We start from the raw sequence: 25,992 nt of genomic DNA on the forward strand, positions 1-25,992 counted from the left end.
GCGTGCATGAGTGAATGTCTGCAAGTGTGTGTGTTCAGCAAGGCAAGTAGGCCGGTAAGAGATGCATGCAGTACTAACCGCTGTAGGAGAGTTGCACTCGCTGACAGACTGGCAGGTTTCTGAAGCCTCAGAGGAGGCTGAGCTTGTGGATTTCTGGGAAAGGGAAGATGAAGTAGAGAACAGTGGAGTTTCAGAGGAAATAAGGAGCAGGATGTAGGTGTGAGAGAGGCAAACGAAGAGGAGGAGAGGGTTGAAAAAGAGTGCTGATAAGCTTTAGATAGAGGGATTTTTCCCCCCTTCTCTTATGGGATCTATAGACTGTAGCCTTGGATTGAAAATAAAAGCAGCCTGTAGGATCTTTTGTTCAGAAAAGGAGTATTGCATCAGTTGATGTTCTGGTGCTCAGCGTGTTCACTACGCTGCAATCTGTTCAGACTGTTAAAGTCTGAAAAACTGTCAGTCCACTGGGATAAGATATTCATATTTGCAAATGATAAGGGTCTATTAAAGTGAAAACCAAAAGCTCGCTTTGACTATCAAGCTCTTCCGGACACTAGAGATTTGCGTTGTTAATGCAAACATGAAAAATAAACATACTGGATACACTCAATTGTTAGGAAGAGTGAGATATGTATTGTGACAAGAAAGTGGTGCAGATCCTGTGGCCTCCTGCCCTGCAGCATTACTGCCTGAGGAATCTCTGGAGATAGCAAGGCTGCTTTGCTTCTGGTTTTACTTTTAATAAAAAATGATGTATAGTATCATAACAAAGGCTGCTACCTGGCTGGCGATATCAGAGGGCATGGGTGACGGAGGCTTCGAATGGGTGTTGGCATCCTGGGATACAAAACCTGAGTCGTGGGAGGACACGCTGCTTAGCCGATGTGCTCCTGCTGAGGGCATCTGAAGCAGGCTGTTGGCACAGTATCACAACACCATAAAACTGAGGGTGCATATTAAATAGTATTATTATCAATACTGTCACATTTTTATCCCCTTATTTTGTTCAGAAAATGTTTTTTGTTTTGTTTTTGAAGGAAGAGGATTTGTGAGTAAGCCCTGGTAAAAACAGGACAGGCTAAATGACAAACTGATCACAAAAGCAGCGAATATAAAGGCTGTCTAAATGATGGCATTCTTCTAATTTTGGCGCATCAAAGAGCTTTAAAACATTATCCCTTATTTGATTTTTTTCCCTCTAAAGATTAACAGCTGCCTTTGTGCTTTTTGTCTCCTGCTTTGTTATTCTCGCTCAGAGTTGCTTCCCTTTGTCACCCACACATTTTGAAATGCGCAACTTGTGCATTCACCTCCCCTCTGCTCTCCTCCCCCACATCTACTCCTTCCCGTCTCCCGCTGGAACAAATGTGCAGTTATCATTTCTCATTAATCTTCATTCTCTAGGATGAGGCTTAAGGATGAATGCCAAATTAAACATGGCAAATTGAATAATCATTATTTATTTAAAGCAAGAGAGCATTTGTAAGACTTCTTTTTTTCTCTTTTGATAAATAAGCCTGTTTTTTGCCCATGATTCTATAGGCACAATGACTGATTAAAGGTACTCATTGCAAAGCATGAAATCAAACACAAAACAGGTTATTCTGAACTATATCAAATATTGCAGTTTGAAAGAGTTTACTCCAGTAGTTTTCCAGCTATGATGACATTCTGAACTGCGGGTACACACTCACTGTAAACAAAGCATTCATATCTGCATACTTTACTCAACAAATCAGAGCAGAAATACTGTGGGTAAAATAGATTAAAACTGTCAAACTTTGCCATCCCAAATTGCTCTTTCATGGATGCCACCATTGTTGACCTTTTTTTAGTCACTTTGTCTGTTTCCTTAGGTAAACAAATGTAAGTGGTAATTTGCAGCAAACCACAAATTTTGCCTTTCAAATTTTTAATTTAGGAACATTTTAACCATCAAAATAAAAATTTTGTTTTGTACTTTATTACTTTTTTATCTGAGTACTTTTAAGATAAAACATGAGCTATTTAATTATAATGACACCTTGTAGTGGGTGGGATATACTGGGCAGCAAGTTAACAATCGGTCATTAAAGTTGATGTGTTGGAAGCAGGAAAAAAAATGGGCTAACGTAAGGATTTGGGGGATCTTGGCAAAAGCCAAACAAGGATGGGTAGAAAGCTGGATGATAACATCTCAACTGCAGCTCTTATAGAAAGTTTGGGGGTAAAGAAAGGCATGGGGGCAGTACGAAGCTTTCAGAATTGTTCTGATGGACATTCATATACCACAACATTCAGAACAGGTCTGGTTTTTCTCAACCAAATCAACCATAAGTAGGTGGCATTAATGTGATATATTATATATATATATATATATATATATATATATATATATATATATATATATATATATATATATAAAGATTTATCTCTTCAAAATGTTTTATTTGAATATGTTTCACTGCTCAAGTAAAATAAAAAAAATGTTAAAAACAACACATTTAAAGATAAATCTAAAAACATTGAGCTAAATATGAATTCCCAATAAGTCAATGGTTAAAATGTAAAACAGAATAGGATAGTGGCTTCATTGCCATAAATATCAGACGTTTCAACAAGAATGTTAACTCTAAGGAAAGGTAATTTCCATTCAGCTCAAGATTACAAGAGTTTCTATTTGAAGATGGACTTTTTTCTTGACCTAGAATTGCACATTTATAAATAAACCATCAAACTATCATCGTTCACCTTAAGAGTTTGTGAGGTTTGGTTCTTGTGTAGGCTCGTGGCTTTCAGCCTGTGATGTTTGACAGCTTTCAACGTAATCTGGCTGTAAGAAGCTTGAGAGTGACAAATCTGCCAGGAGCAAGAGCTGAGGAGCTCGCAAGATACCACAGGTACCGCGTGTCGACTGTCACAGGGAGTCAGGTGCTGCACGAGGACGGCATGTCAGTTATATTAATACACGACTTTAAAAGTTTCATCTCTTTGCTGCTGTGATTTTTAGGTATGTTGCTAATAAGATCGTGTGCGTGTTTGTTCAAAACCGCTCCACCATCAACATCATTACCAGAACATACAACATAAACATAAATAACATAAATTCCATGCTGGAAGTTGTTCGTCGAAGCAGAGTATTTTTTTTTTATCTATTTTTGGTTATGCCTGGAGAGGGCTTTTAAAAGGCAGGGAACAAATAATAAGATCTGTGAATATACCTGCACATGCTGCTCTTCCTGGAGGTAGTGCTGGTGGGGGAGGATGGAGGGGTCTGATAGGACCAGCTGTAGTCGGAGCCTTTAAGGTCCCGAATTACCTGCAAAAATACATCATGACTGGTCAGAACACAGTGGCAACAACAGGCATAAAAAACTTAGCTTTTTCATGGTGACATTTCCATTTTAGTTCTCTTAGATTTGCTGACTCCCTTTGACAAAATTGATCATGCTATTCTCATCAATCTACCTCAAACATGGGTCAGGAATTCTGACAGAGAGTCTTACGTTGTGACTGATAATAGTGCTTCCTCTCTGACCCCTCTTACTTGTGGGGTGCCTCAGGGATCTGCTCTTGGACCTGTTTTATTTTTTTTTAAGTGCTCCCCCTGGGCTGGTTGATACAGGGATTCAGTTGTGTGTTTGATCATTGCTATGCTGACGATACTCAGATTTGCCTGTCCAATAAGCCTGATGATAGTACGACTGTTTCTGATACACTTTTATTAATTCAGGAGACATTCTCAGCAACTGGATGGGGAGTAACAGTTCCAGAATAGCAAAATTTCATTACAGTAAGTTGTACAAGCTTTTCATTTACACTTTTTCTTTGTTTAACTACAACCGCAAAATTGACAATGATTAGAATTAGTTGGCCATTTGTGAAAACATGAGCTACAGAGAACGTCAGCAGTATTATAAGAAAATAAGAGTAGTGCAGCACTGTTACCTGCTCACTGGCGGGTGGCAGCTTATGTGGGTCTTCGGTCAACACAGTGAGGTCATCAACAACGGCCTGTAAATGTGTTATCTCTCCTAGCATGGCAATTTCTACATTCTGGGTGGAAAACAAGACGGATCAAATATCAAAGATCTAAAACAGACCAAAAGCTCAACCTTAAAGCTCTTTCTTTATACAGAGTTAAACATAGAAAAGTGTAAGAGTTGCTCACCACAACTGGCTGAAGTAAGTTGATAAATGAACAGTAACGGCCTCTCTCTTCTAGAAGTGCTCTTCTCACTGCCTGCTTCTCCGTCTCCTCCATCAGCAGATACAAGTCGCTGACGTCCTGCATGGCACTGTCCAGCTGGGGGCGCAGGTTTCCCCGGCCTGCGCGGTCAAGGCAGAACAAGGAACCAAGGAAGAACAGCAGAGAAGGGAGTTGAATAAACAGAGGAGAGGAGGAATGAAAACAGATTGAGGAATGACGGCGTGGGTGATAATCACAGAAATGGCATGAAGTGTGAAGAAGAGGGAGAAGAGTAAAAAAATGTGATGATTAGAACAAATAACGATAAGCTGCTGTGCACTGGAGGTCGATGCACTGACGAACTTCACATCTAAATGGTTCGTGCACATGGAAATTTGAGGTTGCTGAATCATGTCAAGCAGCAATGATGTGCAGACGCTGAAATGGATGTGATCTGGAAAACACTACTGTACAGAATGTTCTGGGTTATTCAAAAGTACAGACCACAGTTACACTAGATGATAAATGAATTAACAAAAGAATGAGATGAAAATGATAAATGACCGCATGATTTATGCATAAAAAAGACTGCAAGTCAAATGTATCTTAGCATTTTTAGTTGACTTTTAAGCAACTTTGAATTTAAAGCAAACATTAAATATATATGCTGTAATAAAAAGCTACAAACTGAAAATGGTGCCTTGGTTTGTTGCCATTGTACTTATCTCTATAAAACCAGGATACTGCAGACTATTTATTTATTATTCTTATTTGCATGTTGACAGCTTATTAGCAGCCAACATGTTTTGGCACACTTGTATTTAATAAGGCTCTAATTAAATGAGAAACAAAATAAGAATGTAACAAGTACTTATGAGTTCTTTAAAAACAAGTGTTAGCCATTATCGTGAAGTCAAGTGTTAGAGCATTACAAAGAAGTGTTTATCACAGGAATGACTGATACGCTGGCATAAACTGTTCCAAAACTGGTGATGAAATAGGCCTGTTAGACAGCTTTTAAGTAATCAAAAGTTAAAAGAAGATATGTGAAACAAGTAAGTGGACTTAATTCACTTCTGTCAAAGGAGGTCATCCAAAGTTTAGCAATAAACACCAACTGTGCGGTCTTGAAAAAAAATCTACAGAAATCAAATTAACTTGAATTATTGCCAATACCATATATCATCTTGACTGTTACAGAAATAAAAATGATGATCATAAATACATCAAAACGTATATTATGTTTGATATGGTTCTTTAGTAAATGGCTTATTAGCGAGGTTTGTTTACTTTAGCTAAATAGTCAGGGGTTGTTGGTCAAAAGCAGAAAGGTTTGTGTACTGCTGTCCTATGGTGTGCAAATCTGGTGCTCCACAGTCAGAACTTTTATTTTTGAATCTTATTTTCTTAGCAACATCTTTGCTTTTACATTAGGATGAATTTAATTAGTTACATGCATGTATTATGGTATTAACTTATTCAAAGTTTCAAAGTTTAGAAAATATACTTATTTTTAGTGTTGTCATGAGATAAAGGTTGGGAAACCATTCTCTAATATGCCCAGTATAGATGAGGTCACCATCAGCTTTCAATGTAAAGCATATTAATGGAAGAAAACAGTCAGCAAGTCAGTCTGCAGGAAGTCCAGTTGCTTTTTTTAACCTTTTTTTGGATTTACTATGTCCTGGATGACTGAGATTCTACACCAGCACATTGTCTGCATTTATACATGGTGGTTTGTGCAAAGATTAAGCTAAGTATAATATATTACAGTGCTATAGTAGGTGCAGGTGAAAGTCGTCTTTGTGCTTAGCTCAGTTGAATGGCATATGGCAGCCAGTAATTTAGCTACCATACTGACAGGAGAGTCAATCTTCTCTTGCAAATTTCATGTAAAGTGCATAAGGAAATTCCTTAGGTGTGTCACACTATTTCATCCTTAGTCAAAAATGCTAAGACAGCACAGTATTTCATCTGACTGGCAGCTTGATCTGATGATGGTTTTGATGCCTGAAGTTTTCATTCGGAAACAGAAGACGTACCTAGAAGCTCTACAGCCAGGGTAAAAAGGCAGAAAGGAACAGAAGAGGGGTGCAGTGACAGGCGGGATCGGAGAGACAGAAGAACAAGCAGTGTTAGGTGTATCAAACATCAGCACATTGCAAGTTTAAGACTAGCCCGTACCACTGGTGTGTGAAGGTACTGCATGAAAACAGAAGGTTAATTACAACCAGAAGAAGGGGCTAATAAAGCACAGCAAGGAAAAAAAATATTTTGGATTCATAAAGTAGGGTATTTAAAGCTGGAGAGGAGCCTTTGAAACTGTGTCATACAGTTTCTTTCAGTGAACTGTGAATTTTCTTTTTCTACACTCTAGATGGTGCTAGTTCACTATAAGACACTGCTGCAGCTCAAACCCATGACCATCACATCAATTCTCTGAGTTTTATTGCAGATCCATTACTGACTGAGCAAGCTTTCAAAGTTTTCCTTACCTTTTCTTGCTTTCTTCTGGAGTTTTATCGTATCCAGTGACTTCCTTTTGATTTCCTGACGAGACCTTTTGTACTCTGCAGAGAGCAAGCAAAATATAAAAGGCGCATAAATTTCCAGCACACACTGTGCCATAACAGGTTTGTATATTTTTCTGGTTGTTCACCTTTGGCATGATCTTTGTCCAGCTGGTTGGCTGTCTTCTTCCATTCCTCTATCCTGTCTTGAAGCGGTGTAACCAGCCCCTCCATGAGAGCACTAAAGGCAACAAGTCGAGACAACATAAGAAGAATGGAGGGTGGAGGGTACAAAAATAGGCTTTACTCACATGGTAAAACTCAAAGCAAAAGGTGGAACCATTACAGAAAGGTCAACAAAAATGGGCTGGGTCATGGAAACACATAAAAAAGAAATTCAACAAAAACAAAAAAAGACCTAGCATTTCTTGAAGAAATGCATATCACCTGCCAAACTAAACTAAGATCACCTTGTGGTGAGAAATGAAAGAGTTATAGCCATTATGGTCAAACTTTGAAGACATTATTATGTATGATCTCAAGAACTTGATGCCATGCTCAAAGTATGTGTTGAGAAAGACTCTCATGTACTACCAGATCAAATTTTTAGCCCAATCTTTGTAAAATTGACTGACTTATAGCCATATTTGTGTTAGCTTATTTCGTTTCGTTGTTACAGCCATCTTTAATTAGATTGACTCCAAAAGTTATTCAGTTGTAGAAGTCCTTCTGATGTTTACTTTTTGAAAGTTTCATTAAAATCCATCCAGTGGTTAATGAAACATTTTGCTAACTGACAAATAGGGTTGACTCCAACAGCTAATGCTAAAGTTTTAAGCAAAGCTCTTGCACCATGAGTAGCCCTTGGAGTATGTGTTGTGAATGTCAACTACTACAACACTAAATATTAGATCAATATGCACATCAATATGCACTGGTAAATGCACATTCAGTAATTATTTCATGAAGACTTCAGTAAAATCCGTCCAGTGATTCATGAGATATTTTGCTGACAGGCAGACAAAGTTGAGTCTAAACAGAAAATGGCAAAAATTTAAACAAAAATCTTGTAAAATTTTTTAGTACTCAGAATAAGTGTTGTGTATCAATCTCAAATACTACCACGCCAAACTGTATGTCATTATCTGTCTGAACTTTATATAGTCAGTGGTTTTTAAGTGATGTGGCAGCCATCTTGAATCAGGCTGACTCCAAAGTAAATCAGTTGTAAATGTACGTCCATTAATTAGAATCAAGTTTATTAAAATCTGTCCAGTAGTTCATGTGATATTTTGGTAACAGACAGACAAACACATGCACACACTTTCAGTGGCAGACCATAATAAACGTCTCTTACTTGGTGAAGTGGCGTAGCTTTGCTTCAATGCTGCGGTGCCTCATACACATTCTTGTCAGAGCTGATCCAATGTCCCTGGTGGCACCTTAAGAAGACAAAAAACAAACTATTATTTAATGTTTAAGAGTTGGTCATTTCAAATCACAATTACAAGTTTAGCCAAGAAAAAATAACAATATTCATAAAAAGGTACAACACATCAGAGTGTTTTAAATCTCTCTTTACAGGATTTCATTTCTCATCTAGGGAAGCATTTCCAGCTGCAGCCAAAAGATCAGCACAATTTGACTGAAAGAATGGAGTCCAAAAATGTCACACTTGTTTAAAAAAAGCAAATGAGGCAAAGAACCTGAGGGCTTTGCTCTTTCGTTCTTGACAGAACAAGCATTTTCCTTTTGACACTTGAAGACTTTGAGCAGGATTCTCACCACAGAGTGAATAACAGCTTGTGTGAAATGATTACTATACTTTTTCCCTCCACAGAAGTGTAATTAAATGGGGTCTTAAGCTCCTAAAGCCGTGGCTAGCCCACTGTCGCACTGATAGTTCACAGGCCACAGTAATATATGGGAGTCCCCTTAGGACAAAAAACATTCTTCTTCTCACATACACCATCAAACCGTCACACACACACTATCAGATGCTCTCATAGACACTGCCAAACCCTCTCATATACGCTATCAAACCCTGTCATCAAAACCATGCTGAAGCTATCTGGCTGAAGTTAGTATCTGGCCTGCAGGAGGCCCACAGTATGCAAAAGGGTCAAAACAATATGAAAAGAAATAAAATGCACTCTGAAATTTTGGACATTCTGTATGCATTTCCTTTTTTTTTTTTAATTGTAAGAACAGAAATAGGCCCATATAGGCCTGTGTATTTGAGACAGTTTGATGGTGTATGTGAGAGGGTTCGATGGTGTATGTGAGAGGAAGAATGTTTTTTGTCCTCAGGGGTTTCCCATTGTAATATATAGTAGCACTGATCCTGTTGTAATCTGGGCGACATAGGGCTAATCTCAATATCTCTGACCACACACACACACACACACACACACACACACACACACACACACATACACAAGCAGAAAGATAGGACAACAACAGCACATAGGCCTTACAAAAGATGCATCCACAATTGTATATTTGTTTGCATGATGACTTTTGGACTGCGTACACAGAGGTTTGCCAGCAGACAAGTGATGTGATTTACCAACCCCCCCACCCTTTCCGAAGTTCTCACCCCTTCTGTCCTGGAGGGAAAAGGAGGCAACCCTGTAAGGGGATATCCCTCTATTCTTCCCTGTCTGCTCTGCCTTTCCTGTTCTCTCCGTTTCCAAACACCATTCATGCAGGGCAGGCAGTGAAAGAGAAAGAGATCAGCGCTAAACTACGCTATGAAAACAGGCAGGAGAAAACAAAAGTGCACAGAATAAAGCACGACGACTAATATAGAAGGCTCAACATGAAAGTCTGTATTAAAAACGCTTGAGACTGCTGTTCAGCTTTCCAGATATCACAAACATACAGTAGGTTACAGTTTCCAACTGGTAGCACATCATACTGCAAAATAAGAAACATTTCACTCTATTTGTCAAAATCATGAGTTGTTTCAGTAAAGACTCAGTAACAGGGATTGACCCCATCTCACAGAGGCATATTCAGTCACCACATGTAATCTAACTTTTGTGTTGGGGAAAGGAAGGGAAGATTGCCCTGCTTTTCTAGGTGAGTGATCAAGGCGGAAGGGTTTGAGGTGAACGTTCCTCCAGCTGTATCACATCCAGGCATTAAACACAAGCAGGAAGTAATTGAAATAACCTATGCACCAACCTTGGAACCTATCCACCAAGTCCTACGCAAGTCAGTATTGTCTGCCAATTAAAGAAAAGTGGTGATAATGTTTTTGCCATTGTTTGTGACTGTACATTTGTCTGTATTCTTAGCAAAATACCTCATGAACCACTGGACAGATATAAATGAAACTCTCAGAAAGTAATTGCTGAATGGACATCTACAGAACAGCTGATTAGCTTCTGGGATCAACCCCATTCAAGATGGTTGCTTATCAAACACACAGATGGCTATACCTCAGACAATTTTACAGATACTGAGATACAGTTTGATATGGTAGTAGGTGAGAGTCGTTCCCAACTAATACTCTAACCATTATCTGATCTTGCAAGGACTGTTTTTAAAACTTTACTATTAACTTTACAGTCAAGCATGTCTGCAGTAAAAAAAACAAAACTCATGAACCACTGAACAGATTTTAATGAAGCTCAGAAAGTAACCATTGGGTGAACATCTACAATTAATTACCTTTTGCAGACCCAGGTTATGCAGTTTTCATCATAAAGATGTCTACAGCTGTGGATCTGCTCTTGCAGGTTGGAAGGAGACTAAAGTAGAGCTGGATGGGGGACAAGGGGAGGGAGTAATATGGGCTTTGGTATCTCTTTAACAGACATTGCCAATGTCACTGTCAGCTGGAGAGAGCCCATGCTCTCCTGTCCCTTCCACACCTGCCAATTCCCCCCCCTCTCTGCTCCCCACCTCTTCCTCTCTGTCTTCCCCTCCCGAAAGGGGATCAGCTGACAGCTACATCCTGGGGAGCTTCAGAGGCTTCCTGGCCATTTCCAAGAGCCTTGCTGGCCTCTGGCCTCGACCGGATGAACAGGGACACAGTGATTCACTCCCACAGCACCCTGCATGGCTTCACAGGATTGTGGCAAACATTCACAAACAGGGAGGAGGGTTTAATATCACTAAAATAACCTAATTTGAGGGATATTAAAAGACAGACTTATTTCCTTTGTGTTTTTTTGTAAATGAATATTTCTGGTGTTTCATCTTTCTAATAAATTAGTGATTTTAGGAGACTTAAATAGATTTTGTTGTGGTTTTAAACATATATCAGTTTCAAAAGAATATCGCAGACACCCACATATGTATGAATTTAAAAAAAAAACACACACAGACAAGAATGGAGGAGAGTTGTTATGCAACCCAATCATAAATTTTAGGCTATCATGTAGGCCAAGGAGCAAACAACTGGGAGACACTGAGAGTGTAGCAATGTGTTGTTCATCAGACATCTGACACAGATGCCAAGAGATCTGCTGTGCATGTTGAAAAGTACATTGAAATTGCCGTTGGAAAGGTTAAGCCCTAACTGGTTGGATTTGGTGGAAAACTTTAAGCTCCAGCATCCACAACCAGCCCAGTGCGGTCCCAGCGTTAAGTGAGCGGTTCCACCCAGAGCTCTGGTTCTGATTAACTCCTCTGACTCTTTGGGGAAGGAGGAGCATTTTTATAGGCCTGCTTTATAGGGGGTTACACTGCCAGGAGCTGAACTGCCACAGGCCTCACTCCTTGATGTCTTCAACATGGGAGCTTAGTTAAGACTATATTTCTCATTAAACATTTAAACTCTGATGTTCAACTCTGGTTTCATTGCTGCTTAAACTACTAGGCTGGATGACAGTTCAGCTCCAGACAGGCTTTCCTTCTGTTTTCAGCCTGAATCAACCTCCACTCACTTCGGAGTGAGTTCCATTTACCTCTGTTTACTGTGTCAATAAAGAGTGTTTATATTGACTGCAGAAGAGAAAGTACAGAACATTCTAACTTATAATATTTCTAGGAATATGAAGTCCCTTTTACTTTGCTCTCCCATAGCCAACACTGACCTGAGGAAATTCCATCATCCATGGGACAACAGTTATTCCCCATGTTGGCACCTTGGCTTCGGAGCCAACTGTGGCTGGCACAGACAGATAAGCTCCTGGCCTTCACCCTCCCTCACCCGTTTTAAGGAACGCAGAGTGTGAACTGGCAGAAGCACAGTGAAGGCCTCTGATGGATGAAAGGGACTGTGGGATGAAATTGGAGGAGAGTGGAGGATGAAAGAGGGCACATTACTGGCAGTGAGGGGTGAGTTCAGCCAGTCAGGAGGTGAAGGAAGTGTTGGGCTGCTGCTGCAGGTGCAGCAGGCGCTGCCGAGACTACATCTCCCACATTAAGTCAGGATGAGAAGTCAGAACCAGTATACACAATTACCGTAAATAATGTAATTGTGGGATTATTATTTTTCCAGTTTATAGTTTCTTCTATATGGTTTTCAGCATCTAACTACTACAGCACACTTTCAGCAAATTTAGTCATTCAGTATCAAAACGTTGAGATCATTCAGGAGATGGTTGCTCTGATTTTTAGGATTTAAAACTTGTATAAAATATTTAACTTTATTTAACTTTTTGGTTTCACTGAAAGGAATGTGGATTTTATATTTTAGCACACTTTTAGCTTTTAGGTGTTTGTTTTGATAATTTTAGTTTTAGCTACTATTTTGGTGATCTTACTGCTATGTTCATTTTATCATGTAGCTACAGATCTGAAATTTTTTTCCTAGTTTTAGGTTTTAGATTCTGCTTTTCTAAACTTAGCGTCTGACTGCTGTTCTGCTTATTTTAGTCGTTAACTACAGTTGTGCTAAATTTAGCTTTTAGTTACTGTTTTGCAAAATCTTAGCTTTAAGCTATGGTTTTGCTTATTTTACTATTTAGCTACAGTTTTTTTTTTTATTTTTAGCTTTTAGCTACTGGTTAGGCAATTTTAGCCAAATTTAGTTTCAGTTTCTTAAAAAAAAATGTCATCAGTCAGTCAGCCTTCTGCATTTATGTTACAGAAAATGTTATGCAACATGAAATTTGCAGAAACTACTAAATTTTCTATTTTTATTTCTTTATTTTTTTGTCATCCAAACCATTCCCAGCATATGTGCTGTATGCTCTTTAAGTAAATTTACAACTGATGTTCCTGTCTTGGGAGAAAAGACAAAAGAGAATTGTAAAGAGCTGATCTAATTTTGTGGTCTTGTTTAGTTACCACTAGACCAAACACGCAGCAGAAATTTCTGACTTAAAAACCTTACAAAGCATCATAAATTCAGATCATCAAAAATTTGCTTCAAAGCACAGCTGGAGTTTTAGTGGTGCTGCACAGTGGGGGTAGTTAGATTCATAAATAAAGCAGCATCCGTTGTGCCTGCTGGTTAGGGAGAAACAGCCTCTGATCTGAGCTCGTAAGACTGGTGGATAAGACAGCCACATGTGGACATGGATCGTGGAGAGTTACAAATCAAACTCAAGTTGCAGAAATTTCAGATGTCAGACAAAAACAGAGTGAGTCTTTTAAGAAACTTCTCTGATTCCCTCTAATTTAAAAATGTGGCTATATTCACACTGCGCTTGACTTTAAAATCAAAGAATTTAAAACAAAATTATTTTTATAATATTGTTTTGACTTCCTAATTGTGAGTCAAAATTCTCTTGACCCAGTTAAAGCTTTGGAAAATAAATAAAACACAAGATGTTTGAGAAGAAATTAGTGAGTTTTGGAAAAAGTAAGCCCAGTCTATATTTCTGAAAAGCCAAAACATGAGACTAATAATTCAAATTGCAATGATTTTTATTTTTAATTTTACCAGGTAAAATGTTTGAGAACCAGTTCTCATTTATAAATATGACCTGGACAAGAAATTCTAGCAATCAAATAGGTACATTAATATATTGTACAGAACCATACAGACATACATACACACACACACACACACACTGTATATTAAGGATAAAAAATGTCTATTTCTGTACTTGTATTTATAAAAAAGTAGGGGATATGTATGTAAAATTATAAAAGCCCAAAGTGCATCTGAAAATAGTCAGCAAGCACAGCAGTCAACTATATTCTTTTGAAGTTTAAGCTTGAAATTAGAGAGAGATGTCAAAGTTGAGAGTTTGAGAGTGTTTTGTGAGGTATTCCAGCTGTCTGCAACAGAAAAGCAGAAGGAGTTGCAGCCAAAAGTAGTGAAAGTTTTTGGAATGATGAACTCGATATATTCCCTCGATCTAGTGTTATATTTATGATGGACGAGGTGAAGAAGAGATGACAGATAAAATGGTGTCTTACTCAGGATCTTCTTGTAGACAAAGTAAAGCCTGTAATGGAGCTGTCGGTTTGAAGGGGAAGCCAGCCCACCAGTTTGTAGAGATCACAGTGAGGAGTATGGAAAGGTGAATTGGTGGCAAAACGAATAGCAGAGTGATAAAGAGTGTCCAATTTTTTAGGGCAGTGCTTGATGCCATTTTGTAGATGATGTCACCATAGTCCAGAATGGGAAGTATTGTCATTTTGACTAGAGTGAGCTTAGCGGCATGAGGAAAAGGTGATTTTAGTAAGTAAGTTTGTTTGCCAAAGACTTAACTGTTTTCCAAGCATCATTTTCATTTACAAATGTTATAACTTGATTTAACTATGTGAAAACAAGAAAACATATTACAAATGAATGTGAGTGTGTTTATTCATAAACACACGTGCCATTTATGTCTGCAGCAAAAACTCAAACATCATTCCGAGTCTTTGTGTTGCTTCCTCACTGTAAATGTGGAATGTCTCGTGTCATCGGCAACAATAAAACTAAAAGGCAGAGGAAGTGGCCTCGAGCTAAATTGTTTCAATTGCTCACAAACACACACACAGATCAACACACACTCATCCTATTGTTGCCTGGCCAGACAATGCACACAGCAAGTTTCACCTCTCAGCCAGAAACACCCACAGACAGCCCCCGGTGTATCCTGATGTTCTGGTGTGCATTAGGACATGACTCAATAGGAGGAGACGAACAAGTGATTTTTCCCTGCTGGAGGAGCTTCCTGTTCAGGGACATAAATGCTGCTAAAAATACCTATTACCCCTTGTCCAGATGTGCTTTTCACTGCAGACAAAAAAGGGATAAAGAGAAATACAGGAGAATACACGGGAAATGGAAATGATCCACAAGAGTTGTCTTCATCACACGCCTTTAAGGGATATTTAAATGTGAAGATAATGGAACTGATAAATCTTTGAGTGAGAAAGGATAATTACTCAATGATGTTAAACTCAAGACCTGTCCAAATGGGAAAAATGTTTTGTGAATACACAAATGTACTTTTTGTTTGTTTGTTTCAGCTTTGTGTCCACACAGAAACAGCATTTTAGTTTGAAAATAGTATTTTTTTGAAACTGGGTTCTAAAATGAAAAACCTTGAAACACCACCCTTGTGTTTTTTGTGTGAGACATGTGAATAGTTTTAAAAATCAATACTAGTGAAATAATAATTTCACTTGGCATGCTTTGTGTACCTTGAGGAAAACCCTTCCTTCCAGCCGTCCCTCCCTGTGCCTGAAAAGCGTCCATTATGTCCCCATATTTGGACCTGCATGACTCATAGTCAACAGTTGTTTAATATGACACCAAGGAGAGGTTCCACTTCATTGTCAGTCCACAAAAATATTTAGTTTTGGCTCCTGTATTCACCATCCTTTTCTTCTTCTTCTTGTATTAACAGTTTGGAGCGTCTGCTGCACACCTACTTTCCCGTTTCTGATGTAATTTTGGGGCAGGATAACAGCATCACACACAGGCCTGGCATAGTTTTGAGTTGTTTTCTGTATTTCTGTGTGGATAAATACCTTTCTAAAAAATGTGCCATGTTTACAAGGACATTTTTATAAATAAAAATAATAAGATTTTTTGTACTAGGACAGCATTTCTGTGTGGACAAGGCCTCAGTCTTTAAAAAAACTAAACCTGTAAATCTGTTCAATCAGATGACCCAAGTTCTGCTGGTTTTACAACCCCAGCAAATGCCTGTCTCAGCTAAAAACACTCTGCTCTCTCTGCTCATTTGTAAACAATTCTGCAAACGGTGCTGACATGCACATACTTTAAAGTAATTTAATTAAGTTCAACTCCATCTTTAGCGACTAAGCATTAACATAATCTGAGGTGAAAATTGTTATCATCACTCAACAATTTCCTCTGCATTGATCTTGGTGTACACTTCAAGTGTGAATGTCAAACTGAAATCTATACAAGCTCTATTATCTTATTAACATTTTTTGTTCATTTCAGCTTGCTGCCATTTCAGTCTATTGAACTCTGCATATTCCTTTCATTGCCTCTGTCAATGTCCCTGCTTGCATTCCTCTATCAGGCTGTCTCGTGTGTTTTTTTTCCCTCCCCTTCTTAGTCTGACACGAAGTTCATATTCAAAAAAACATTTGAACAAAGTGTTCCGTTCCAGTCTCGTGTCAGTCGTCTTAGATTGGTATTCACCCTCAGAACAAAACCAGAAAGTTTGTTTTCTCTCCAGTTATTATTTCCTCTCTTCATCTGTTCTTCACATTATTACAACTGCAATCTCATGCTTCACTTCTTGCATGAAGATGGTAAAATAGACGGAAAATATTCTATTGGAGGGTGACCACATTCAGTTTTGAGGTCAAGACCTCTAAAGTCATGAGCGAGTCCTGAAAAGCTGCATCGGAAACTGTTAGGACAGACAAGGTAGACAGCTGAAGGGAAAATAAGAGGCTTTTGTCAATACTGACCTTATGGCAGAAAGTCATTAAGGACCTGAAGAATCAATTACCAGAATGGCACAACAAACCGTAATGTATCAACTAATGCATTCATCTATGTGACCTAATGAACATAATCCACAAAACAGAAAATCTATAAGCTCTTTTTATGATTTCAACCCACAGTTCCATTCTTCTAACCTCTGGTTCTGGTGCAGAGATTACAATACAGGCTCGTATATGCAGGCTTGGACATGAAATGTTGAGCTTGATGGATGTCACTTCTCATCACTAGGCTCTGCTCATTATTTGACGTGTTTATACAAATAGCTGGACCGCTGGGATAGCAGAGAAGACAGTAATCCCCTGATCTTGCTCAGCACTAGGCCACGACCACATCTCGTTCATGCCAGGATGTCCAGATGGCGGGTAGGGATATCCGCTCCATCTGCCAACCCCAGAGAAGTACAGTGGCCAAGCAGATTACTGCTTCACTGACACACTGATCTACAAGCATACCTTCACTCTGTAAGCACCGTACAATACGAAAGAAAAGACAGAGAAGACTGGCAATGACCCACAGAAACATCACAGCTGTGTCTGTAATGGTGTGTGTATATTCTTCTGGCTCACGGATGTAAAGACAGAAAGGCTTTATTAGCATGAACAAACTTGCAGTGCACAGCAGTCTGGTCAATGATCCCTGAGTGTGAATTTTAAAGCCGGGGTTGGCTGATGAGGGAAACAAGTGAAGGCACTCTCTGTCTGTGTGTTACAGAGTGGGGTTAAGAGGATTAGCTCAACGCCTCTGCCTACCCTGGATACCCAGAGCTGTGGAAATCCCACAGCAACCAACCGCAACCCCCCACCCCCACAATCCAGGTCAGCTCACTCCCCACTGGCCTCACCTCACTTTCCAAAAAAATGTGGAGCTTGTCTGTTATACAATCACGGACCATTAGCCTTGATCAACAACCTCTTTGATGTCTACTCAATTCAACCACAAAAAAATGAAAATCTTAACATTAAAATGTAAGCCATCTATCTTAAAAACAGCAAAACACTAAAATGGCTCACACAGCATTTAATAAGTAACAGAAAAGGGCTAGTCAATACACCAAATCCACTAGGCGGGCCAGTCTGCAGGGCCTCAAACTAAGTCACCAAAAAGATGGGTGTTGAAACGCGAAACATACATCTTTATAAGCTTTAAAATCTCCATATACATCCAGCTAATATAGTTCTGCTGCTAGCAGACCTTTATTGAACCCAGATGGAAGGTTCTAGTTCACAGAGGCAGACGTGCCTTCAGACACAGATCCAACAGCGGAGCTCGGAGGAACAAGGTGCCAAAACGCCTGGCAGCCACCTCACACAGCTTCTTTATAAAATGCTGATACCATGATCGTAAACCCTAAAAACTAACAACAGAAACAAGAAGAAGTCCTAACAGGAGCAAAAATGACAATAGTTTGACTCTTTTATAGACAGACAGCAAAAGAAGGTTGAACCAGGTGGAGAGGTTGGATGATCTCACACATTATATAGTTATCAGGGGTTTATTTGAGAAGCTGCCCTCACAGCACAAGACAACAGAAACTTCAGACAGGAAATCATTCAATCCTTTCTCATTCTCCGATCTCTCTCTCTCTGGATCTATCAAGAAGTACTGAATGAGGGGAAATGTTGCTTTCTTTGGCAGCGAGCAGGGAAGCGCACGCAGTCTGGAGGGTGTGAGAGTTAAAGGGGTGATGGGGTGAGTGTGTCAAAGGTACATTAAAGTAGGCAGAAGAAGAAGAACACGATGCACAACTGCAGCTGTGCCGGCAGCTGCAGCTCGTCCCAAACACAAGAGGGGATCAGGGTGACAGTGATGACGGCCAACAGTTCATAGCTGAGGGCACGCCTCCTGTGGTGCGTTTGGTCCTATATGGATATATGGCAGACACTGAGACGAACATGATCACTCCAGGCAGAAAGAGACACACACACACACACGAAGGAAGACAGAGACTGAAGAAAAACAGTTACAAGGACTGGCAAGTAATAATCCTGTTTTCCAAGTCAAATAGTTAGTTACATTAACCACTCTAATAGTGGAACATCTGGATGGAGATATCTTCTAAAAAAAACCTTTATTAAAATATTGCCGCGCACAGAAGGACAATGTTGCCCAACTGCAGTCATAGAACCAGCAGAATGAGGTTTAAAGGTTATTCCTGTACACCACAGGCCTGTTCCAATAAAAATCGACATTCCTCCTACCAAATTAATTACAGAGTTCGAAGCATGCAAAGAGTGAAAATGCTCCCAAAGGAGCAGTGGAGCTGAAATGGCACTGTGGTTTAAAGCACATAAAATGTCCAGATTATGTGTTAGGTTTTCTGAACCAACTAAAAAAATTAAAGCACACAGAATGAACTCTACTAAGCATCACTTAGCCTTTTGCTTGTTTTAGTGAAATGTGTTGAAAACATATCTCAGAGCTCAAATTAATGCTATCCAATTGCTTATCCTGTGTAATAATTATTAAAACAGCTGCACTGGCATCTGTTCAAAGCCCCCAGGTTTTTTGCTAAATGCTAAAACAGCGAACATTTTCGGTTGCATAGGCAGGACTGCAGCAGGTAAAAATTCAGTCCTGTCAGGATTTCAGACATCCTTGTGAAAGCTACACTCTTAAATCTTTTACTCCTTAATCTTTCTTAAATTTTATGATTGTAATCTTTAATTACCAATAAAAGATATAATTTATATACAAATATGATCAAGAAATCAGCAACAGCACAGTTACAATGTCACACAAAGACGTCTGTCAGTTGCTTAAGAAATCCATAAAGTGTGCATAAAATTACCTTGTAATGAAGATGAATTTCTAAGTTATTAATTATCAAGTTATCAGCACTAGTTGTCACAAAACGTTGATGTAGAAAACAACCTTTGACAATAAAAAGGTGCATCTGGAAGGATATTTCATAGTGAATCAGTTTGCAGATGTGCAGTTCACTTCAGTTTATAAAGGTTTATTCCTCTTTCTTCTACCAAACCCTCTTCAGTCCATTTAATGACCACACAGAAGAAAACTACTTCTGCATTAAGCACATATCAACTGGGAAGATTCAAACTTAAAACGTGGTTTTGGTAAGAAATTCACTTTTCTTACAATGTATCCACAATATTAATTTTACCTTGTAAAGCTGTTTTCACACATAAACACCAGACAGGTTAAAAGAAATGTTCATAAAAGTTCATCCTGATTTCTCCTGCACTTCACAGTGAGATATGTTTTGCTAGAAATGTAAAGGATGGATGGGGTCAGAATTAAAAATCAAACCATGCAAGTTTGAAAACTGTTTGATCAAAGTGTATCTTCAAAGAGGTTTTCTGCAATGATCCAAACTTAAATGAACGGCAAAATACATTACAGATGTTGCTCACCCTGCTGGGCCTAAAAGAGCTGGTTATTGAAGGAATCTGAGCTCAGGACTCACAGTTATTGAAGTTATGTTGGTGTGTTAAAACAGCTAATATCGAACATTACTTAACCCTCCTGAAGCCCTCGTAACTGAAGAGAGGAAGAGAAGTCATTGTAACTTCGGGTCAATTTAACCCGAAGGCCACGGAGGGTTAAATGTTATGATAACAATCTCCCAGCCTTGCCGAAGTGTTAAGAATATAAATCAGCAAGACTTTACTTTACTTCCTGAAGCATATAATATATGGCATATTTACAATATATATTTATTTGTCAAGTAAACTGATGCAGAAATGTTCATATGAACTGTAAATTGTTCTTGCTGCACTTTTGGCGTTTTCCCAGCTGCACTCCACTTTGCACTTGTAAACAAAAAAACGCATGTTTGCACGAGACACTCTGAGTCGATCTCAAACCTGCATCTGCCGGTTAGTCTGATTGTCAGGTAGATGTTTGCACAGCTATAAACTCAACTCTCTCAATATTTATTTTGTCTTGTGAAATTTACCTATCCCATAAAATGCACAAACACAGTTTCACAGTGGATCTCTGCACAGCAGTATTTGATGTGCTTCATCCTAATTCACACATAATATAAATGTGTTCTTATTTTACCATGTGCATATCTAATCTTGACAACGTCACACTCAGTTGAGCTGAAGCCTCACATTTTCTTTGAAATGTGTGAACCGTTTGTTGAAAATAACTAATGCAACAAAGTAAACAAAGGAGGAACATTACGCACATCCTAATGGGAAACACTAAATATTTGCTCTTTTATTTCTTTATACATGAAAACACAGCAAACAGAGGCTTCTGAATATCTTTATCCTAGCGTGACCTAAATCATCATTTGTGTGCAGACAAAAGGTTAATATGTTTTATAACAGCCATCCCTGTAAGAACACATTTATGGATGTTTTCTGCATTTGTTTGAAACTTATACACAATCCAACAAATAATAATTCTGAATCTTCTTGGTACACCAGTTTATGTTACCATCCTTAAAGCAATGTTGAATAAATGATGAGAAAATATCACATTCAGAAATTATTAATGTTAGACGATTTAATATGATAAAAAAATAAAAATTCTTCATTTTCTGTCCACAGACTGTACTGCCGGTCTGAGCCATGTTTCATTAGTTCCTCTTTAATTGCTCTGAAAGTCTCTCATCGCTCATACAGTCGGTGGCCTGAGAAGGATGACATTAATCCCTCAGTTAATGTTGCTCGGAGAGAAGCAGAAAAGTGAGTGGGTGTATGAGTGACACACTTACAGGCGTGTAATGCATCTACAGCTGCGAAAGTCAGCTCGCTCATCTCTCTCATCTTTTTCTAGGCCATCTATCATTCTGTTCTTTTAACTGATTTTACTGCAGTTTTCCTTTGAAGTCTTGGCCTGCCATGATTTATCTTCCTGTTTTACTGAAGCACGCTGCCAAGTGTACGCAGCCTGCTGGTCGACACAAGCCTAGCTTCTTCAAAAAACTCATGTCCGTTCTCATTAAACGTCACTTTAAGATAAAAAAATAAACCAAAATAAATAACTGTGACTGGTGATGGAGAGGGTATGAGAATAAACATGGTACATGGTGTTGAAGAAGTGCCTCTTTTTTATATTTTCATCAGGAATCAGTTGTAAAGATGGTGGGGTTCTGGTACAAACTGTTTAAAAGCCCACTGGTATGTGACCTATGAGGTCAGGTGGCCGGCTACCAGCTGTCACCCTCTTAATATATATTGTGCACAAATGCATGTTTGCTCCTGCGTGATTGCATTTCAGTGTGTGTCAGGAGACTTTGTGCCGCTGCGTGGGCTAGCAGGAATTTTTTGACCTACATACTACTCTCGACGATCAACTCCAAGGAAATCTGTGTTAATCAGGCATTCCTCTAACCGGAGTTTCAGCCACTGCTAGGAGGGTGACAAAGCAGATCAGCAGACCTCATTAGGACTGAAAACAATAAGCTGCCTTCTCCCTTTTAGCTGATCCTACTTTTTTCTTTCATCTCAGTGTGATAAATGGTTATTAGAGTCTTGCGATAAATGTCTGCTTTATGAATGATGTGGGGGGAAAAAAGCTAGAAATATTGATTCAACTTGTTAAGTTTGTGCAGTGATTTGCACAGTTATATGATTAAAAGCAGGGAGAAAAACAGTTCAGATCAATGAATAGCAGTTGCTTGTCTTCTTTAACCTTTCACTCCAGTAGAAGTGGTGGAGTGAAGACTAGGCAAAGACCAACTACCAGTTTCAAAGTATACCACTGTGTTAAAAAGTCACACTGTAAAAAACACTACATTTTTCTATCATACCGTCCTTACCGTTTAAATGCCTAAAAACAATAAAACAGAGACAGTGTTATAAGAAGACCTGAGCAGTGCTCCACATCTCAAACCTGTTACTTCTAGCCTTGTTTCAAAAGAGGTGGACCGAAGGCACAGGGGCACTATCACATCAAATAAAAAACATGTAGAATCCAGATTTTTTCATGTGTGTAATACTCAATAAAAATGTCTAACTGTTTGATAAAACAGAGTAAAGGTTTTTTTTGTTTGTTTTGTTTTGCTTATTCACATGTCATTTTTGCTCCACAGTGTTGGAGCACCAATTAATTGGATTAACTGGATACTCCTCTTACCTCTAGAGTTGGTAGCCATGTCTGCCACCTTCTGAAAGGCATCTAAAAAGGCCACCGCTGCCAGAATTGTGGTCCTGCAAATATATCAGAATGTGTTCACTGCCCTCTGACTACATAAAGAGAATATAAACATTGCATAAGAAACTTTGTCACAGAGGTTTACAGTTTGCACAAACTGCTTCTCACCTGAGTTGAGAGTGCAGCTTTGTGGCCTTGGCACTGAAGTCTTCCCACACAGGGTATGAGCTCTGATAAGAAAAAAGGAAAGCATTGCACCAAATAAATATCTAACCAAGGACATTTAGGTGCAAAACAACACTCTGTTAAAGATATTCAGATTTGAGAAGACATAATATTCTATTCATGAGGGTAGTGTCTGGTGCAACTTGATGAAATTTGGGCATCAACTTTATTCAACTAGACAATGGACTGAAATTTAAAAATCAAGAAAGAAAGAAGCTTGGCTTTTAACTAAGTTAGATGTGCTGACTTGTCTTTAAAAAGGTCACTTTGACGTCTTAATGTTAATGTTATTTTGTTATAAATCAGTATTAGAGCTGTCATCAATCTTCTCTCTCTGTATCATGATCGTTTACGTGCAGGTAGTACAGACTTGTCTTTGAAAAATCTGGATTAGATTTACCGCCAGATAATCACTCTCTGCCTTGAGCATAAGTGCAGAAGCCAAACATAAAACACACTGAAGGCTAGATCCCATTAAAGCAAGAGCATGAGCCCTGAAGTAAGGAAAAGAAAAGCATAACCCCTGTGTGCCTCTTTGATGGAGAAAAGCCAAAAACTGAGTTCCACATCCAGACTATATATAGCCTGCATGCAATCTGGAAAAAGTCTTGCTCATCATCACTTCTAGTATAACCCCCATTCTGGTAATGACAGAGGTTAACTCCCAGCTCCTCTTGGATAAAGCTTTTGCCTTAGACAGTGATTTAGGAGCCATCCTCTCAGAAGAAAAAACTTAGCCATAAGCCTTCCAGTCTGGCTGTTCGCACTTGACTTCAACAGGTGCTTAATTAGCTTGGGAGGTCTGTGACTCCCAGAGGCGAGAGGGATGCTCTGCCAAGACAGCTGAGGGCAGAGTGAAAAAGGGGGCAGAGACATGCACGGCACACAGGTGGGTACACAAGTTTGGATCCTTATCCACACCCAGCAGAGTCCAGGGTGGTAAGGGTGGATGGAAAGTCAGAAGTGAGAGGAAAAAAATGGCTCCTCCTCCCATCAGTGGCTCATCATTTACCAGAGAGTGAGGTTAAAAGCATTGTCCTTGGAGCTGATGTTCAAGGGCTGTATCAAAAGAGAGTCTTTAAATGAAAATGTGCCACTCAAATCTGATCTAATTGCTGATCTAATCCAGTTGAGTCATTCTCACTCTGCCCACTGTTCTTTCACCTCCTCATACTCTTTTTCTCTCTTTTCCTGCAGCTTACAGTTATATAACCAACAGGTGCAGCTTCCTGTTTAAAACAAAGCTAAGATCGCAAAGTGCACTGCATGTACATCGTGCCAATTAGTAAATATTAAGCTCCATTATTGTTCACAATCAGGAAGGCTGTGCTGCTGTGCTCCCTTTGTATGTGTGTGCATGTGTGTGTGCCTGTGTGTGTTTGTGTGCTAACAGGCTTTCAATGCCCAGCAAACCGGCAGGAATGAGGTCAGATCTCTTTCTCAGACAGTGGACATCGATACTGTGCTGACTAAGAGCTTCGGCCTGATTCATCTGCACTGCTTATCAGATGTTAGCCACTGTCTCTCTGGTCCTACCATCAGGAAAGGGAAACATATGAAACTAAATCAGTGCTGTCAATAGCTGGAAGGTGATTTCATTTAAGCCTGACAAATAAGGGGGGCATAAATAGTCTCTGAGAAAGCATAAGGGGCCTGTGAGATTGCAATCAATAAAAAAAATAAGAATAAAAATAAGCTTGAGAGCACAGCTTGATGCTTGACCTCTTTGTAAGCATCCGGAGCATCCTGCATAATGAGAAGACTCGGAGCTGCTTACAGGCCTGATGGATATGTTCACACTTTCCATCTGTTGTCTTGGAGCAACAACAGACCACCCTGGTACAACTTCCTTCACTTGACCCCTCCCCCAACCCCCAATACCAATTTACATGGGAGAGTCATCCAGTCTTTGCATATGGGATTACTCCAAACTATTTTAGGAGGCAGAGAACTTGTGTGACACAGATTTGTTGCAGACAGATGACCAAAGTCAGGCTTGGAGCAACATACTGCAAAAGAAGGGATTTACTTCCACAGACATCAAGAAGCACAATCAATAACCTTCCATTCCTGTTTCTTTTCAGCAGGCTGAGGTGATGAAACTGTTATTTCCTTTCAGAGCATCCTTTACTGATTAGGATAAAGACTCAACAATTGAGTGGGGTCAAATGGCACATCATCACTTTTGAGCTCCCTGTAAACTCCACCTCCTCCTACTTCTGATAGGCATTTAATACATTTCCAACAGTCTTTTTTTATCAAGATGCATTCTTTTGAGTCCTGAAACAAATGGAGCATCTTTGTTTGGTAATGTTAGCAGGCTTGTGATGTGTTTATGTCTCCATGCAGGCGCTTATTGTACGGTAAACAGGTTGACTCACTGGCTCAAGTGTTGTGACAACCAGTGGCCGACAGACCTGCTGTACAATATGCAAATAACACAAAGGGAAACATGTTTCACCTCTCAGTTTGTCCTGCAGCAGTGTTTCATGTGGGATGTGGGGGGAGGACCCGATGAAACAGACAAAGGCAGTAAAAATATGCGTCTGCACAGCCACCGTTCAGCCACGAAGGTCAGATAAAAAAAATAATAATCATCTCAGTCTAATTTAATATATCTGTGTGTTACCTTCATGTCGTTAACGATGGCCTGGAATAATCCCCCCAGCGCTCCACACTCCTTCTCCACAGACTCCATGGTGTCCAAAACAAACAACAAAAAAGCGAGTGGAAAGACAAAAAAAATCCTCCCCCTGGGTTCAGGCTTCCTCACTCATTTGTTCTGTTCATCCGCCCTTCGTTGTCCTCCTCTCTAACAACGTTACCAGGAGCCGTGAGGACGCCAAGCAGCCCAAACAAAAAGAAATGTGCTGCCGGACGCACCGGGCGCTGCTGCTCGCTCCGCCGCTCGGGAGGGGAGGGATGGAGCGCGAGGGAGCAGGAGGCACGGACGGACGCGCCTGCTGCTCGGACTACAGCAGGAAAACGTGCGGGGCACATGCACACAGCGGAGAGGGAGCGCACGGGTCTGCTGGGTGGGGGGGAGCCGGGCTCGGTCGCAGGGGGACGCGGGGACGCGCTCTGTTGTTAGCGGCGCAGCAGATGTCTCGGAGCTGGAGACTCCAGTAATACGATCCATGGGAATGGAAAAGGGGCCGGTCAGGTTCTTCCCCCCCCCCCCCCCCCCC

The 25,992-nt window shown here is 39.7% G+C and overlaps 1 protein-coding gene across 4 annotated transcripts in view; it reads right to left on the reverse strand.

Moving 5' to 3' along the window:
* Positions 1 to 25,992, reverse strand: part of mtss1la (MTSS I-BAR domain containing 2a) — a 32,271-nt gene that overhangs the window by 2,785 nt on the left and 3,494 nt on the right. The window contains exons 1-12 of one of the 4 annotated variants that reach the window (XM_017419031.3): positions 25,434 to 25,502; positions 22,748 to 22,809; positions 22,562 to 22,635; positions 8,036 to 8,120; positions 6,828 to 6,919; positions 6,664 to 6,738; positions 6,211 to 6,219; positions 4,151 to 4,308; positions 3,928 to 4,035; positions 3,201 to 3,298; positions 781 to 913; positions 79 to 153 (exon numbers count right to left, since the gene is read on the reverse strand). In XM_017419031.3, the coding sequence (XP_017274520.1) occupies positions 79 to 153; positions 781 to 913; positions 3,201 to 3,298; positions 3,928 to 4,035; positions 4,151 to 4,308; positions 6,211 to 6,219; positions 6,664 to 6,738; positions 6,828 to 6,919; positions 8,036 to 8,120; positions 22,562 to 22,635; positions 22,748 to 22,809; positions 25,434 to 25,502 (1,038 nt within the window). Of the gene's footprint in view, positions 1 to 78; positions 154 to 780; positions 914 to 3,200; positions 3,299 to 3,927; positions 4,036 to 4,150; positions 4,309 to 6,210; positions 6,220 to 6,663; positions 6,739 to 6,827; positions 6,920 to 8,035; positions 8,121 to 22,561; positions 22,636 to 22,747; positions 22,810 to 25,433; positions 25,969 to 25,992 lie in introns of those variants that run through there. The other 3 variants (XM_017419033.3, XM_025006551.2, XM_017419032.3) reach the window with 3 other exon arrangements.

The sequence above is a fragment of the Kryptolebias marmoratus genome, linkage group LG11 (assembly GCF_001649575.2).
Source record: "Kryptolebias marmoratus isolate JLee-2015 linkage group LG11, ASM164957v2, whole genome shotgun sequence".
NCBI classification, from domain to species: Eukaryota; Metazoa; Chordata; class Actinopteri; order Cyprinodontiformes; family Rivulidae; genus Kryptolebias; species Kryptolebias marmoratus.